General features: G+C 37.5%; 1 protein-coding gene across 2 annotated transcripts in view; it reads left to right on the plus strand.

Moving 5' to 3' along the window:
* The window catches only part of LOC113510361 (cullin-1), a 36,623-nt gene that overhangs the window by 14,216 nt on the left and 3,137 nt on the right, over nucleotides 1-19,270 (plus strand). For both annotated transcript variants that reach the window (XM_052893547.1, XM_052893546.1), the window contains exons 5-18: nucleotides 1,931-2,026; nucleotides 2,948-3,094; nucleotides 3,492-3,638; nucleotides 4,917-5,096; nucleotides 6,250-6,384; nucleotides 7,608-7,766; nucleotides 9,169-9,298; nucleotides 10,573-10,706; nucleotides 12,553-12,660; nucleotides 13,435-13,506; nucleotides 14,622-14,774; nucleotides 15,797-15,915; nucleotides 17,258-17,378; nucleotides 18,544-18,644. In XM_052893547.1, coding sequence (XP_052749507.1) covers nucleotides 1,931-2,026; nucleotides 2,948-3,094; nucleotides 3,492-3,638; nucleotides 4,917-5,096; nucleotides 6,250-6,384; nucleotides 7,608-7,766; nucleotides 9,169-9,298; nucleotides 10,573-10,706; nucleotides 12,553-12,660; nucleotides 13,435-13,506; nucleotides 14,622-14,774; nucleotides 15,797-15,915; nucleotides 17,258-17,378; nucleotides 18,544-18,644 — 1,802 coding nt within the window. The remainder of the gene's footprint in view (nucleotides 1-1,930; nucleotides 2,027-2,947; nucleotides 3,095-3,491; nucleotides 3,639-4,916; nucleotides 5,097-6,249; nucleotides 6,385-7,607; nucleotides 7,767-9,168; nucleotides 9,299-10,572; nucleotides 10,707-12,552; nucleotides 12,661-13,434; nucleotides 13,507-14,621; nucleotides 14,775-15,796; nucleotides 15,916-17,257; nucleotides 17,379-18,543; nucleotides 18,645-19,270) is intronic.

Genomic DNA, 19,270 nt, shown 5'->3' on the forward strand with positions numbered 1-19,270 from the left:
TGCAGGCGTTCATAGGGTACGGTAACCGCTTACCACTAAATGGCCCGTTTGCTTGTTTGCCACTTTAGTAGTATAAAAAAAAAACATACAGACATCGCAGCTCCCCCTGGAAACCATCATGGTTAATTCTTGTCGAATTCATCATGGTAAGCCAACTGACCCGCATTCATTCTCACCTATCATCTTCCACTGCCCCGTCGGTGTATAACCGATAGCGCGGGCGGGGTTACCATTTCATTTTCATCCATTAAACCATCCATTAATACAAAGTTTTAAATATCTCCCGTGTACAGAAATAATCTATTTAAACATTTTATTAAATTAACAAGATTGTTTGAATGTAAAACTTGCAATATGTAATTTTTTACTTTATATGAAACTCAAAAGAGGATAGGAGATATAAAAATTTATTGGCCAGTGAACGTAATACGCTTTTGTCGTTTTGTAACGATATATATATTCATATTTTCCATTCTGGAGCCATAAATATTTATATTTTCACGTAATTACCCAATTCAACCGTGCGTAAACGAGAACAAGCAAATAGTTACGTAGGGTTGCATAATAGCTTGTTTTATCAAACGACTTCAAAAAATTGCAGGTTCACAATTCGCTTGTATTTTTTCTTTTATGTTTGTTACCTCATAACTCTGTCAGTTGTAAACTGATTTGGAAAATTCTTTTTTTATCTGAAAGGATTATATTTAAACATTGGTCCTATATAAATTTTATCAAAATCGTTTGACTAGTTTAGTTTTTAAATAAAAATATAAATTAAATTATATAAGAAATTTTTTTTTTCAGTGTGTTTTACACATCTTCTATATTTAAACTTATAATAAATCTGTAGAGAGGTCAATTCTGTACATGAAATATATTTCCAAAATAACTATCAGGGGGTGATTAGTGATCGATACTGATTTCAAAAATGCAATCAGTAAAATTTTTGTCTGTCTGTCTGTATGTTTGTTATAGAAACAATAACTACTCGACGTATTTTAACGAAACTTGGTACAATTATTCTTCATACTCCTGGGCAGGTTATAGTATACTTTTCATCACGGTACGATCAATAGGAGCAAAGCAGTGAAGGGAAATGTTGTGAAAACGGGAGAAGTTACTCCATTTTTCAGCTTCCATTGCGTGTACAGTCTTAATGGCCGCGCTTTTAAATGTAAAAATGTCCACCCGTGCGACGCCGGGACGGGCCGCTAGTGAATAAATAGTTTCATAGGTAACTAACTACTCTAACTGTTGAGTTTCTTGCGTGCTCTTCTCAACAGATAACAACCTTCTGAACCCTGTAGTAGATTAAAAAAATGACGACTTAAAAGTATTTGTTAACAAGTCTATTTGAATAAAGATGATTTAAATTTTAATTTACATACGAAATGAATCATACGAACTATTATATATTTTTACGTGCCTGTTTTTTTAGAATATTTTTAAATAGATTTGTATATAATTAAAATTGTGTTCCATAAAAATACTTCAGTAGTGGTTAACTTTGCGTTATTTTGATTTAAAAACTAAACTACTGGATCGATTTTCATATTTTTTTTTATGGGACCAATCGGTAAGTAAAAAGATTTTTTAAGCCCGTTTACAACTGACGGAATTATGAGATAACAAACATAAAAAAATATAATGGAATTAAGAACCTCTTTCTTTTTGAAGTCGGTTGAAAAATACGTCACTATTGAGTCGATTACAACTGACGTGTCCCCCGTTGTGAAACATAGACTCCTCATAAACACATAATTTCACGTTCTTAATTCAAATATTTTCAACAAAATGCTTCTACGCCTAAACATCTTGTCGTCATCTATGTGTATGTGTGCGTATAACATTGATGGCACTGTTTTTTTTTGTTTCTTCTTTTTTATAAGCAAAAGGTATTCGTCTATAATACGTATTTCTCTTTTTACAGAGTGGCCAGGTGCAGGGCGGCGCTCAACTCGTCGGCTTGGAGCTGTACCAGAGGCTTCGTGAATTTCTCCGAATTTATCTCATTAATCTGCTACAGGTGAGTGTCTATAACGAGCAAGCAAGTCATTTGCTTCGCTAATTCTGTCCCACTTATATTTTTGCCTTGAATCAGCTGTACTTGATAGGGGGGGAAGGGATTGTTAGTAATGGAATGGAATACCAATCCCATTGCTAGCAATATAACTCTATCAGGACGACCTCCATGTGGTCCTTCCTGAAAACCTTCGTGCTGAAACCTGGTGTATTTATCATGATGTGCTAACTTACCTGTCTTGCCATCCTCACCTATCATCCTTCACTGATGCCCCGCCAGCGTATACCGTTAGCGCAGGCGGGGTTACCATTCCATTATCATTCATAAAAAAACTGTACTTGACATATATATACTTGATATGTATACGGCAGCGAACGGAAGCAAAACACTTTAGGAATGGCAACACAAAACGGGTACCATGCGTATCATGGTGCATTCTATGATATCCATGTACTTAGGCGATGGTTATCATTCTCCATTAAATGGTATGCCAGCTTGCTTGCTGTTTTATATTGCATGAAAAAAAACTATCACTACTTACTCTTGCCCACCTGATGGAAAGTGGTAACCGACGCCTATAGACATGAGCAATACCATAGACATAACAGAGTGTACTGTTTCGCCCATGATACCCCCCATGCGTTGCCATTCCTGAGGACTCAGGTGTTATTCCTCTGTACCCTGTAAATTCACGCCATATTCCACCCTTCAAACCGAAACACAGCCATGCAAACACAACTGCTTTACGGTTGAAACACGAATGGGACAGAGGTACCCAAGCAAATGAATTTTGTACAAAGTCTCCATCTGGTGTGAAACTTACTTATACTACTTATTTATACTAGGCTGTTATAGTTGTCCTGTACTCTTATTCCGGTACCATGCCTATAAAACTATATAGAAAATAATTCCCTTTGTTTCCAGAATGGCGCAGACCTGATGGGTGAGGACGTACTCGCCTTTTACACGAAGCAATGGGAGGAATACCAGTTCTCGTCCAGGGTGCTGAACGGGGTGTGCGCCTATTTGAACAGGCATTGGGTGAAGCGCGAGTGCGAAGAGGGCCGTAAGGTAAGATTGGTTCGGCTTTTTACCATTCAATATGCTCGTTATTTTAAGAGCCTCATATTAAAAGTGCACAGGGAAAGCCAAATAAATGCATTAGTATTTATTTGAATCTACACTAAAAAGTTTGTTTGCTTGTTTGAACGCGTTAGTATTGGGAACTACTGGTTGGAACTGAATAATTAGTGCTGAATAGCCCATTTATGGAGGGCAACTATAGGTTTTATAACATCACGCTACGATCAAAAGGAGCTGAGCATAAATAATAAATGTTGCCAGAACTAGGAAAATTTATTTCTTTTGAGAGCTTCCGTCACAGACAAAGTTCAATATGACTTTAATCTTTTCTTCACAATCCATTCTTTAGTCTACTTGGAGTAAAGTGATTGAAACATTATTACAGGGAAGATACGAGATCTACCAGCTGGCATTGGTAACATGGCGCGACAATCTATTCCAACGGCTCAACAAGCAAGTGACTAATGCTGTACTGAAACTGATCGAGAGAGAGCGCAACGGAGAGACAATCAACACCAGACTTGTATCTGGGGTGAGTGTTCAAGACCGGAGGAGTTAAAAAACCCTGGTTTACAAATAAGTCTTGAAGCAAATTGTGCTCACTATAAGGTCCATACTAGTGAGGGCATATTTTTTTGATGGGTGAAAATGGAATGGTAACTCCGCCTACGCTAACGGGATACGCTGGCGGAGCACCAGTGAAGGGTGATAGATGAGAATGAAAACAGGCCAGTTAGCCCATCATGATGAATTCATCAGGAAATAACCATGTTAGTTTCCAAGAAGAACCGCGAGGAGGTCGACCTGGTTGAATATAGTGCTAGTAATGGGACGTGTGACGGCATATTGGACAGGGTCTTTTTTTTAATGGATGGTATTGGAATGGTAGGATCTGCCTGCGCCAACGGTATACGCTGGCGGGGCACCGGGCGGGTGAAAAGGCAGGTCAAGTTAGCCCATTGTGACGAATTGAATGATAAATTAGTCACTATAGTTTCCAGGAAGAACCGCGTGGAAGTCGACCTGATAGGGTATATTGATAACAATGGAGACTAACCTCCCCACTACTAACAATCCCTTCACCCAGAGGGGCGCTGCTCCATCCTAAGCCCTTTAAGTTCCTTTAGTCGCCTCTTACGACACCCACAGTATAGGAAAGGGTGACCTATTTTATGCCGGACCACACGGCCATATTAATTTTCCTTTCCTTTATATACATTTTTCTCAAATATGTCCCATGTACAGACATAGTCTTATTAACACTTTGGTTGTATTTTGTTAAAAGAGGGATTAGCTGAAAACCAGCGCTGTGCAGCTGTACACATTGCACTGGGACACTCACAACATCAGCTGAGCTGGTTCCTTTTGCCTAGTATGGGACACTTCTTGTATATGTATTTTCTATATTTTATATTGTGACTGTTTGTTTGCTGCCAATAAATGTTATCTATTGTTTTTTTTATACAACTTAGAATGGCAAACAAGCTGACGGCCCACCTGATGGAAAGTGGTAACCGTCGCCTATAGGCATGAGCAGTACCATGGACATAACAGAGTATACTGTTTCGCCCATGATACCCCCCATGCGTTGCCATTCCTGAGGTCTCAGGTGTTATTCCTCTGTGTCCTGTAAATTCACGCCATATCCCACCCTTCAACCCGAAACACAGCCATGCTAACACAACTGCTTCACGGTTGAAACACGAATGGGACATAGGTACCCAAGCAATCGACTTTTGTACAAAGTCTCCCTTTGGTAAATTCCTCCTTTCTATTCTATTCCATTCTAACATTGTCAATTGAATTACAGGTAATCAACTGTTATGTAGCGCTAGGCCTCAACGAAGAGGACCCGAGCGCACGAGGGCAGAATCTCGCGGTGTACAAAGACACGTTCGAAGCGGTATTCCTTGAGGACACCGAACGATTCTATACCAGGGAGAGCACAGATTTCCTCAGAAACAACCCTGTTACCGAATATATGATTAAAGTAAGTTATTTCACTGAACTAACTGTTAGTTTACCGATGTCCGAATCACTGGTTATTGGTTACAGTTATTTACAACCAACGTCGAAAAGGAGGTTCTAAATATGCTTGTATTTTTTTTGTTTGTTACCTCATATGTCCGTCAGTTCTAAACCGATTTGGAAAATTTCATTTTTTTTTTAATCTGAAAGGATATATTTATAGATTAGTCCTATACAAGTATTATCAGAATCAGTTCAGTAATTTGGGTTTTTTCATAAAATAATTGGTTTGTGAGAGAGCTGCGTATGGAAAGGGGCTGAAGTGAGATAGCAGCGGAAGGCAGGGTGTGTTTTTTTTTATACCACTGAGGTGGCAAACAAGCATACGGCCCGCCTGATGGTAAGTGGTTACCGTAGCCTATGAACACCTGCAATACCAGAGGTATTACGCGTGCGTTGCCAACCCTGAAGAAACCTCTTTACCCCCTTTTGAAGAACCCCATGCTGTAGTCTCTTGGGAAAACCTCGGCGGTGTGTCCATGCTTGTACTTCTTTATTACAATTACTTATACTGTTGTAATTTTTTGTTAATGGATCATCCACATTATTAATGGAATGTTTACCCTGCCTGTGCTAACGGAATACGCTGGCGGGGCATCAATGGGGGATGATAGATAGATAATAGGGATGATAGATAAATGAATACCCCTGGAATTCAGTACGATTGTTTCCAGGGGGAACCGCGTGGAGGTGGACCTGATAGGGTATATTACTAACAACGAGTCTGGTAGTCCGCATTACTAACAATTCCTGCCCCCCCCCCCCCCCCCCCCCCCCCCCCCCCATACTGTGGTGTTAGTACGGATGTGGACAATTCGAGTAGACGATCTTTATTGATTCATTTTAAACAACTTGTGTCCATTTTTTGTTAATAAGTGTAATTAAAAATAATGTTAATACGTAATTACTAACAATGATCCAGTCCTCTCGGCAAGCATTCTCACCAGAGAAACCGTCTAATTTATTTTCAAATATGTTCAAAATACTGTTGCCATCACCACGTATTCTATGTAAGAACGAAGCTGTGTTTACGCCAGACAAATGCCTCCAACTACACCGTTACTGATTATGGTCGTGAACGTGTAGATATGTAAATGCAATGTGAACAATCGCAGGCCGAACAGCGGCTGCAGGAAGAACAGCGACGGGTGCAGGTGTACCTGCACGAGACGACCATGGAGCGGCTCGCCAAGACCTGCGATCGCGTTCTCATTGAGAAACATCTTGAGATATTCCACGCTGAGTTCCAGGTGAGTATGCGGTGTTTGCTTACAGTTTATTTAGTTTCAGTATACAGAGTGTGCAAGGGAGTCAGTGGATACAGGTGGCTCAAGATCATTCCTTGTAACAGTCTATGGAGGGGACTGATAGCAGTGATATGATGATGGCGATGATGATGATGATAATACAGGGTTAGTTTTAAAAGGTCAGCCAAATTAAAATCTAGTATTTGTGAAATTGAACAATTTTCCCTCGAGAATAGATTTGAAATCTCAAAATAATGTTTGTATGAAGAGGTGGCTACTTATTATGATTTTCTTATTGTAATATTATTTATATGCATCTATATATTAATACATGACGTAAAAACTTTGTACCCCTTTTACGAAAATTGCGCGAATTTATATAGAGGAGTGCAGAATGTTAATATTTTTTATGCATAAAATACGTTAAATTAAAAAAAAATATTACACACACTACCATTTATTTGACACACACAGAACACGTATATATACTCTTTTGTTTAACACACTACCATTTATTTGACACACACTGACACTCGCATATACTCTTTTGTTTATTGATAATGTCTATGGTCTAATTTAGAGTAGACTAATATTGTTTGTCTATAGTCTTACTGAATGTCAAACATAACCATAATAAATTCATTTAATACAATATATGTTATGGTCGGATTTCGACCACTGGCCGACCACTAGTTTATATGCGTGTTTATATCACAGGAACGAAATCAGTAGCTGACTTTATTGCCTAGTTCATCATAACACAAGGTATCCTAGTTTGAAGTCCAAGCGGCTAGTGTGCTTTTGGGGCAGTTATTAATTATTTAAGGAAATTTTGTTATTTTATTTATTTATTTATTCTTTATTGCACAATCAAACTTTGTACAAGTGGCGAGCTTAATGCCATATGACATTCTCTACCAGCCAACCATTGGGTAAAAACAGAAAGCGTATGAAGTGCATATGTGGTGAAAAATGTGTGACATAATTATAGCAACATACTGAAATAATCATACGTAATACATAAGAAATGCACATATAATACACGTGAAATATATACACACATACATACAAACATACATACATATAACGGTAACCATTATGAGATATAATAACAATTAAGTAACTTGTAACTAGAGCTGGTTTTGTTGACTCAACGAATAATTAAAAAGTCTTCCTTTAAAAATATCCTGAAAACATGTTATCTGAAAGTGGTGTTTTGTTATCAGAAACTGTTGGACGGCGAAAAGAACGCCGATCTGGGCCGCATGTACAGCCTTGTGGCGCGGATCCCGGACGGGCTGTGCGAGCTGCGGCGGCTGCTCGAGCAGCACATACACGTGCAGGGGCTGCAGGCCATCGACAAGTGCGGCGAGTGCGCGCACACGGTACGCTGCACCGCCATTACCTCACCTTTATACTATTGACGGACTTTTAACCACTTAAGCATCTCGAACGAGACCCTCTCGCGCATCAAATGTGTTCCGATTTGCGCTATCCCAAATATCTCTCGCCACTTATAAATATTATGTGTATATTTTTATCTGAAGCGATACCTTCTCTTTTTTTTTTATACAACTTAGAATGGCAAACAAGCTGATGGCCCACCTGATGTAAAGTGGTAACCGTCGCCTATAGACATGAGCAGTACCATGGACATAACAGAGTATACTGTTTCGCCCATGATACCCCCCATGCGTTGCCATTCCTGAGGACTCAGGTGTTATTCCTCTGTACCCTGTAAATTCACGCCATATCCCACCCCTCAAACCGAAACACAACCATGCAAACAACTGCTTCTCGCCTATTTGTATTTCATAGAGCTTAGTGTATATTCATCGTATGCTCGTTCGAATTTAGTGCGTGCGCCAGTGCACCAGTTGACCTCATTTCACAGAAAAACCCTCGCATTACGTGATAATTCGATGCAGTAAACTGACATAAGCTAATGTCACTTTCCCTCCACGTGGTTCCCCCTGGAAACTATCGTGAGCAATTCTTGTTGAATTCGTCACGATAGGCTTACTTAACCTGGCCCTCTAGAGAAGTGACAAGCGAATTCGTCATTGGAATCGATATCGCCAGCGAGTCCAAAAGTTGTAATGAGTCATTTGGCATTACTATCTCATTCTGTCTCACGGACTCGCTAACGATGTCGATGCCATCGACGAGTTCGTTTTCCATTTGTCTAGAGGTTCTATGTAGCTCCCGTATATCATTCCCATTGAAACCCGTCATGAATCCGGTTTTATATCGTATTATATACTTAAATGATAATTACGTACCTAATACCTTCATAAAGTTTCAGCCAATTCAACGGTTCGGTTATAAAATAAACTATATGTGATTCTTTAGATTGATATAAGTTTTTTTATTTGTGAATCTATTAAAATAAAACAAACACTAAATGTTAAATGGAGCAAACTGCAACGCATTAGTAAAAAACCACTTTGAAATCGGTTTCTGAGATTAGCGCGCACAAACATACAGACAAACAGACAAATATTCTAAAAATAAATGTTTACGGTTCTATTGCGTTCATAAAGCCCCCTATTGTATTTTTTCTTATATATCTTTCATGTACAGACAGCGACCGGTTACAATTTTATTATATGTATTGATGTTAGTTAAAATAAAGAAATATGAATTGAAAAATTTAAATTAAGAATGTAAATAAATATTTTTCTTTTTCTATCGCTTTCTTATTCATGTTTATACCACTTTTCATCGTGTCGAATTAACTCGTGTACCATTTCAAGATATGTATGACCGTCTGTTTGTCATTAACAGGATCCAAAAGTATACGTATCGACAATTCTGGAAGTTCACAAGAAGTACAACGCCCTCGTGCTGATCGCGTTCAACAATGACTCCGGCTTTGTGGCGGCACTCGATAAGGCTTGTGGAAGATTTATCAACAGTCAGTATCCGTTGATTAACAAATTACTACTCTATTTATTACTAGCTACGAGTAGCTAATGTATATATATATAGCTATATATATATATATATATATATATATATATATATATATATATATATATATCAATACTTAATAAACGTTGTTTTACCATATACATTATTTCTAGAACTATACATAAAAATATATTGTACTACAATTATTATATTCGATTGTCATCTTGCAACCCTATTGCGGCATATAAAAATTAGCGATTAAACAACAGGGGTTGATCGTAAAAGCGTGAAAATTTGAATTTGTATGTATTTTTCAATGCTAAATCATAATAAAATAATAATAAAAAAACATGTAAAAAAATTAAAAAAAAAAAAAAATTTAGGGGTATATTTATATATATATATATATATATATATATATATATATATATATATATATATATATATATATTACAATATCTATTTACAAGGTTCAAAACGAATATGGTATATGTCTGTTATCCAATATTTAATGTAGAAATGAAGAATCCGGTCAAAATTAATAAAGATTTGATCTAGATACATATCCATCTGGTATGGGCGATATCGAATTGCATATGACTTTTTTTCCGCCATCAATATTCTGACGAATCCAATATATACATATTGGAGCGGTATCTATAATATCTTTTAGCTTTTACCCGCGACTTCACCCGCGGTACCGAGGTTTATTCACTGACTGGTAGAAAAAGAAGCCCAGAACCATCTCTAGGGTCCTATCTATCTCTATACCAAAATTCATCGTAATCGATTCTTCGGTTTAGGTATGAAAGCGTAACAAACAAACTCACTTCCTCTTATTAGTTATTACTGTTTATTTTTGAGAGACAGGAAAACCTGTGACACTGCGACCTTTCGCCTTGATCTTTTGTGTTCGCCCTTTTTTTTTTAAAGTTCGCTGCTAATTCCTAGCGGAGGTAGAAATTTTAAATGTTCTTTGTAGCGATGTTTTTATCTCATTAGAATATAGATAATATTTTCGAAGTCCCATAGAAATGTTATCAAAATCGGTTCAGTAGCTTAGTTTTTAAATCAAAATAACAGGTTTTGCCACATTTTAAGTCGGTTTTTAATACAATAATAATTTATGCTTGTTATCTCTGAACTTAGTCATTTTTAAACCGATTTGGAAATTTATTATTTGTAAACTTATACTATCAGATTGGTCCCATTAAAATTTCATCAAAATCCATTAAGCAGTTTGTTTTTTAAATTAAAAAATCTTTCCAACTATCCCAGGCAATGCAGTAACCAAAGCAGCCAACTCCTCGTCCAAGAGTCCAGAATTGCTTGCCAAATATTGCGACTTACTGCTGAAGAAATCTAGCAAGAACCCAGAGGAGGCCGAGCTGGAAGACACGCTCAACCAAGTGGTAAGACCGGAAATCCTCAGGAATACACTGCCGTGCATGAAAGTTTTTTTTTTTATTATTAAAATGAAATGGAAGCCCCATGTGCGCTGTCGGTACACGATGGCAGGGCACCAGTGAGGGATGATATTGGTGAGGATGTCAGATTAGCCCATTGATATATCAATATCATAGCCGTTAACTGTCCACAGCTGGACATAGGCCTATGGGAGATTTTGCCAATAGTTGTCACGCTAGGCAGGTGGGTCAGCAACCATTATTATGTTCTTACTAGCTGACCCGGCGAACTTCGTTCCGCCTAACAGTCGATTGGCCCAGTGGTGGTATGCGCGTGAGCTGCGCGCGGTACTGGACAGTGTTTGAACATTACCAGAGGGAGACTTTGTACAAAAGTCGATTGCTTGAGTACCTCTGTCCCATTCGTGTTTCAACCGTAAAGCAGTTGTGTTTGCATGGCTGTGTTTCGGTTTGAAGGGTGGGATATGGCGTGAATTTACTGGGTACGGAGGAATAACATCTGAGTCCTCAGGAATGGCAACGCATGGGGGGGTATCATGGACGAAACAGTATACTCTGTTATGTCCATGGTACTGCTCATGTCTATAGGCGACAGTTACCACTTTCCATCAGGTGGGCCGTCTGCTTGTTTGCCATTCTAATTTGTATAAAAAAAAAATTTAATGTTCCATCTAAATTAACTATATTTACCATTTTCTTTTCCCGTCGCTTCAACGACTATAAACAAAAGAGTTATAGGTGGCGTGCAATGAACAACGTTAATATTTATTTTTATTTATTTATTTATCCAAATCACAAAATACATTATACAGAATAGATACTACATAATAACATTATAAATTAAAATTACAGTTCATTTACAGTCAATACGATTCAAATTGTTTTTCTTTTAAAATAATATTTAGTCCACTTTGTAAGTTCATACATATAATTAATTCATCAATACATATAATTAAGCAGACATATAATTAGAATATTGATATATGTCATAGTAAAATATCCACAGGGAGAAATATGCTGAGTAGGTAATTTTTTCACTTTGTCTTATTTGTTTTTTATTAAATACATTTGTTTTATATTATATTATTCACTATATTATATGTAGTATACATGCTTACCTTACCTTTCGGGGACTTCGCCCTCATACCCTACAGTCTAAATGATCGCGTACAACGCGGTTTCAGACATGTTTTCTCCCACGAACACTCAGATTATGGAACGATCTCCCTGCCGAGGATGCGTTCATAGGGTACAGTAACCACTTACCATCAGGGCCGTATGCTTGTTTGCCACCTTAGTGGTATAAAAAATCTTTTCTTGTGTGTGTGTGTCTGAAACAAATAATCCTATCCCCTTTGGGTTATTTACCCGAGGCAAGCACTGTCAAATTTTGTATATGCGTCTATTGGTGGAAACCTATAAGTGGCTTCATTGTTGTTATTTTATATTTATTTTTTATGTAAATAAGTCTTGGTTTTCCTTTTACAAATAAATAAATACACATATACATACATACATATAAACAATTTGTATGTAAATATTGATATACAAGCCTTGGCCACAACTAAGCATTGATGGACTCACGTATGCGTGCCCCGGCTTTGCCTCGGCCCACATTTGCACGTTCGTCCATCAATGCCTCAGTTGCTGGCCGCTGCAGTAATGTACTATAGCTACAATTTATGAAGATCTGTTCAAGCGTTTGGGGGATTATTTGGAATTGTTTATTTTTTCTTAGCCAAGCAGTAGCCAGTTTTGACTGGTTACATATTATATGTAGTCAGTCCCACTACAACATATGAACCAATTTAACATGTCCATTTAATTTCAGATGGTTGTGTTTAAATACATAGAAGACAAGGATGTATTCCAGAAGTTCTACAGTAAGATGTTGGCGAAACGGCTCGTCCAACACATGTCGGCCAGTGACGATGCAGAGGTATTTATTGACAACTGTTTCTGATGTTAACAAAGAGGGTAGACGTCAGACAGTCGCCCTGTCGTAAAACTAAGCCAAATCTTTTTGTTATATGGATAAAAACATTACGCCGACCATATATAATAATTGGGATACATATAGGAAGAAGAACAGTTTCTGACGTTAGTGATAGATGATAGGTGAGAATGAAAGCAAATCAGTTAGCCCATCGTGACGAATTCAACAAGAATTACCATGATGGTTTCCGGAGGAACCGCGTGAAAGTCGACCTGACAGGTTTTATTGCTAGCAGTGAAACTGTTACATCTCCATTACTAACAATCCCTTCCCCCTGTACTTGGAGATTGATCTCATAGATCATTTTATCAAAATCGGTTCAGTAGTTTTTAGATCAAAATAACTGGTATTGTCACAATTAAAGGCAGTTTTTTTTTTTTTTTTTGTGGAACACGATCTTTAATATATCGCTGCTCTGCTCCTATTGATCGTACCGTGATGAAAAGTATACTATAACCTGCCCAGGAGTATGAAGAATAACTGTACCAAGTTTCGTTAAAATCCATCTAGTAGTTTTTGTTTCTATAACGAACATACAGACAGACAGACAAAAATTTTACTGATTGCATTTTTGGCATCAGTATCGATCACTAATCACCCGCTGATAGTTATTTTGGAAATATATTTCATGTACAGAATCGACCTCTCTACAGATTTATTGTAAATATAGATTATTTTACTGATAAACCCAAATGTAATACTTTTTTTTTCTTACAGGCTTCAATGATCTCAAAATTAAAGCAAGCTTGCGGATTCGAGTATACTAGCAAACTACAGAGGATGTTCCAGGTATTTTTTTTATGCAACTTAGAACGGCAAACAAGCTGACGGCCCACCTGATGGAAAGTGGTAACCGTCACCTATAGACATGAGCAGTACCATGGACATAACAGAGTATACTGTTTCGCCCATGATACCCCCCACGCGTTGTCATTTCTGAAGACTCAGGTGTTATTCCTCTGTACCCTGTAAATTCACTGCCATATCCCACCCTTCAAACCGAAACACAGCCATGCAAACACAACTGCTTCGCGGTAGAAACACGAGTGGGACAGAGGTACCCAAGCAAATTACTTTTGTACAAAGTCACCGTCTGGTGAATTATTATTGTATGTCTATTTAGAATGTCCCAAACAATTACATACCAATTTGGGACGCATTGCTGTGTCCTGACGTTTCCATTTAACTACTAGTAGGTAAAGGTTCTTTACACATTAATAGTATCTGTGCCCACGACGCCATCTAGTGGTTTTATTAGTAAACACTACGATCGTTTGCGCTATCAGTATATGCTGGCGAGCCACCAGTGAAAGATAACAAGTGTTCTTAGTGGATAATAATGAAATGGTAAGCCCGTCTATGCAATCGGTATGCGCTGGCGGACACCAGTAAGTGGTGATAGGTGAGGATGAAACCAGATCAGTTAGCTCATTGTGACAGATTCAACCAGAATTAACAACAATGGTTTCCAGGAGGAACCGTGTGGAGGTCGACCTAATAGGGTATATTGATAGCAACCTCCCCATTACTGACAATCCCTTCTCCCCAACACGGTTTATTGCTAGCACTGGGGATTAACATCCCCATTGCTACAATCACTCTCATCCCAGGATAATAGGTGAAGATATGAAAATACAGTCGAACCGTCGTGATAAATTCACCAGAATCACGATGGTTTCCAAGGGAACCGCGTGGAGGTCGATCTGACTCGGTATATTGATAAGATCGGCCATGATTAATACATACATCAGTATTTGAGTTCATCTTATTATTTATTTACTTGTTTAAGTGACGTTCATAACAGGAATTTCTCATTTCGTCCGTCTTATTTGAGACCAAACAATATTTTGATCTTGAATTGGCTACTTTAAATTCTGTAACTCTTCATATCTTCGTGTCCCCAGGATATCGGAGTGTCAAAGGACCTGAACGAGAGTTTCCGCAAACACATGGCCAAGAGCTCGGAGCAGCCGCTGCACATCGACTTCAGCATCCAGGTGCTCTCGTCCGGCTCGTGGCCGTTCCAGCAGTCGTCCTCCTTCCAGCTGCCCACAGAGGTGAGTAGTGTGCTCTGCTTTATTGGTGTAGTTTTAACGTTAGAGTAATGAGTGATCATTACCGTATCAGCCTTTAACTGTCCACTGCTGAATAAGCCTTCCCCTTGGGGGGTTTTCGCAGTAGTTGCCGTCCGGGGTTAACTTGACAAGATGTACTGTATGTACATTGCTAGCAATAATAACTAACCTCCTCATTACTGAAGGGATTGTTAGTAATGGAGACTAAGAATCCCATTGCTAGCAATATACCCAGCCAGGTCGACCTCCACGCGGTTCCCCCTGGAAACTATCATGGTTAATTCCCGATGAATTCATCATGATGGGCTAACTGACCTGTTTTTATTCTCATCTATCACCCTTCACTGGTGCTCCGCCAACATATCCCGTTAGCGTAGGCGGGGTTACCATACCATTTTCACCCATAAAAAAAATACCTCATTACTACCTGTCTGCTGTTGTCGATAATTTCTTTTTATTTATGAATTTACTGGGTACAGAGGAATAACACCTGAGTCATCAGGAATAGCAACGCATGGGGGGTATCATGGACGAAACAGTATACTCTGTTATGTCCATGGTACCGCTCGTGTCTATAGGCGACGGTTACCACTTTCCATCAGGTGGGCCGTCAGCTTGTTTGCCATTCTAAGTTGTATAAAAAAAATACTCATTTACATACGTATATAATTCTTACTGTAAATGTGAAATTGAGTTTGTTTTTTACTTGTTAACGACTTAACTGCGCCATCAATTACTATGAAATTTGGTATACAAGGTTGAAGATAGCTTAACAAATTGTTAGTAATGCGGGCTACTAGTGCTATTGCTAGCCTGTCAGGTCGACCTCCACGCAATTCCCCCTGGAAACCATCGTGCTGAATTCCAGGTGTATTCATCACGATGACCTAACTAACCTGCTTTTTCATCCTCACCTATCATCCCCCACTGGTGTCCCGTCAGCGTCAGGCGGGATTAGCGTTCCATTGTCATATATTAAAGAAAAAAAACGCCGTTGTCGACAGTTGGAGCGGTCAGTGCACAGGTTCACGTCATTCTACTCGTCGCAGCACAGCGGCCGCAAGCTCAACTGGCTCTACAACATGAGCAAGGGCGAGCTGGTCACCAACTGTTTCAAGAACAGGTGAGCGGAACACTTGTACTTTGTAATAGTAATGGATAATATCCGATATCTGGAGGGAAAGGGATTGTTAGCAATGGAGTTTGGCTGCCCCATTGCTAGCAATATGCCCTATTAGGTCGACTTCCACGTGGTTACCCCTGGAAACCATCGTGAACAATTCTTGGTGAATTCATCACTATGGGCTAACTGACCTGCTTCATCCTCACTGGTGCCCCACCGGTGTATACCGATAGCGCGGGTGGGATTACCATACTATTATCACCCATTAAAAAAATATATTATAAACACTTTATTGAGCACAAAAGATCTGTATACAAGGAGTATTTTTACAGAATGAGCATATATTCGAGATTTTACCGTGAAGCAGTTATGTTTGCATGGCTGTGTTTCGGTTTGAATGGTGAGATATGACAGTGAATTTACTGGGTACAGAGGAATAACACCTGAGTCCTCAGGAATGGCAACGCATAGGGGGTATCATGGGCGAAACAGTATACTCTGTTATGTCCATGGTGCTGCTCATATTTATAGGCGACGGTTACCACTTTCCATCAGGTGGGCCGACAGCTTGTCTGGCATTCTAAGTTGCAAAAAGAACTCATTATCATTTTTCATTTACGCCTTGACCAGACACAATTTCAATTATTTCTCTCCATCATAAGGTTGTCTGAAAGAGATCGCTACTCTCTCGTTACTCGCTAGAGCGATAAGGCCACCTATTGTTGCCTCTTTATCTTGCTTTTATGTAATTAAATTTATATAACTATGTATTCATTTTTTTTGTGTACATATTTTAAATCTTTCATATTCGTTTTTTTTTTCTATATACAGACATTCAACCTTTACAGTTTCAAAGTTTAAAATTTAATTCAATTTATTCTATAACAATATTACATTGTGTCGAATATTATAGGAGTTTTAGACTGTACAACTGCAAAATCACAAACATGCAACAATTTTACATATAAACAATGTCACATACAAGTAATGAATTAATAATAATAACAAATTCAGTAAAAAAAAAAAACAAGTAACTATATACAACTAACAATTAATATATATCTAAAATTCATTTATTTTATAAATACATTTTTCCAACAGAAAGGCATGGAGTTCGATTTTTAATATTCTCTAATTTTGGATAGTTTTCGAATCTGTTATACAATATCCTTCCCTGAAATTGCGCTCTATGTATAACTACGTTTAATTTAGGTTGTATGTCACTCATAATGTCTTTACGTTATATGTATAGATATTAAAATAGTCTCAATACTAATAGAACATGACTTTTGTAATTTACAATTTTCTCTGAGAAGGAACACTAACGATGTATGATTGGTAGGTACACGCTGCAAGCGAGCACGTTCCAAATGGCGGTACTACTGCAGTACAACGACAACACCGCCTGGACCGTCCGCCAGCTTGAACATCACACGGGCATCAAGGGAGACTTCCTTCTGCAAGTGGGTCACTTAGACGCTTTGCTATTATCACGCCTATTACTTTTATATTAACAACGCCATCTAGTTTTTTATTTGATAAATACGCAATTAGTTTATGAAGTTTTTTATGAGTCGAAAATGGAATGATAAATTTTTTAAATCGATCATTATGGAATTTTAAAATTTCATTAAAATTAAGTTAGTAGTTTTGGAGGTTAGCGTGACTGAACATTAAAATATAGGATTCACTAAACAAATTTTAACAAGAAATACTAGATGGCGTTGATATCAAGACTTGTGGTTTTTATAGATTATTTTGTTATTAAAGATAATTTAAACAAAAAACCTTGAGAAACCGGGACGGGTCCGCGGTTTGTTTAAATAAAATACAACGTATGTTACCCGCTGATAGTGTAGCTTTCTATAAGTGAAAGAATTTTTAAAATAGGTTAAATACTTTTTGAATTTAAACTATAGAGGCGAATACGATACGATATCTATATATTGGCTCGATAACGAATATGTCAAATATCGGTTATCCAGTATAATATCTAATTGAAGAACCTGATCGAAATGGATATAGATATCCGATTTGTATGGGCGATATCATAATAAGTGATTCTCCATAAATTTTCTGCCATAAATGTTCAGAAGGACCCAATATATAGATATAGACCAGCGATCCGACCCGGCTTCGCACGAGTAGACAGAATTTTCAAAAATCAATACATATAATAAAAAAAAAAAATTAACCGATTCAATTGATCGGTTATTTTATAGTATTTTATATGTAATTCTTCTAATTGATATAACTGTTTTATTTATTAACCGATTGAAATAAAACAAACACTAAATATTAAGTGGAGCAAACCGGTACGCATTAGTGAAAATAGCATTCAAATTGGTTAAGCCGGTTCTGAGATTAGCATGCACAAACATACAAATAGGCAAAAATGTTAATAATCATTTTAGTTTGAGTTCTATTGCGTTCGTTTTTCTTATATATCTTCCATGTACAGACAGCGACCAGTTACTATTTTATTGATTGATATAGGAGACAATTATATTATTTACCCATGCTTAATTACTTGTTTGTTATTTCTTATTATTTATTAATTATTTATTAAAAATCAAATATTTTCTCCTTATTAGTTAAGATAATGCACGAGTGTGTCTATATGTCCAGGTATTGCAAATACTTCTGAAAGCGAAGCTGCTGGTGTGCCAAGACGACGAGTCGGAACTCACGGAATCATCTGTTGTGGAACTGTACTTAAATTATAAAAAGTGAGTACTTCACTAATAACGTTACAGTGTGAGCTCCCAGATGAGGTGTTTCCAAGAGACTACAGCATAGGGTTCTTCAAGCCAGTCAAGTGCGAGTCGGACTCGCGCAACGAGGTTCCGGTACAAAATAATTAAGTAAAATTTTTTTTCATTGATTTAAAATCTAAATTGTTATACCTAATTTGAAAGTTTCTATAGGACTAATCTGCAATATTTTTTTAGAGATAATAAAATTTTAAACCGATCTGTAACTGAAGGAGTTATGAGGTGTCATACATAAAAAAACACAACCGAATTAAGAACCTGCTTCTTTATTTAAGGTGACAAACATAAAAAAAAACACAACCGAATTAAGAACTTGCTTCTTTATTTAAGGTGACAAATATAAAAAAACACAACCGAATTAAGAACCTGCTTCTTTATTTAAGGTGACAAACATAAAAAAACACAACCGAATTAAGAACCTGCTTCTTTATTTAAGGTGACAAACATAAAAAAACACAACCGAATTAAGAACCTGCTTCTTTATTTAAGGTGACAAACATAAAAAAAAACACAACCGAATTAAGAACCTGCTTCTTTATTTAAGGTGACAAACATAAAAAAACACAACCGAATTAAGAACC

This window comes from Galleria mellonella, unplaced genomic scaffold (assembly GCF_026898425.1).
Source record: "Galleria mellonella isolate WM207_F2 unplaced genomic scaffold, CSIRO_AGI_GalMel_v1 utg1789, whole genome shotgun sequence".
In the NCBI taxonomy this organism is placed as follows: Eukaryota; Metazoa; Arthropoda; class Insecta; order Lepidoptera; family Pyralidae; genus Galleria; species Galleria mellonella.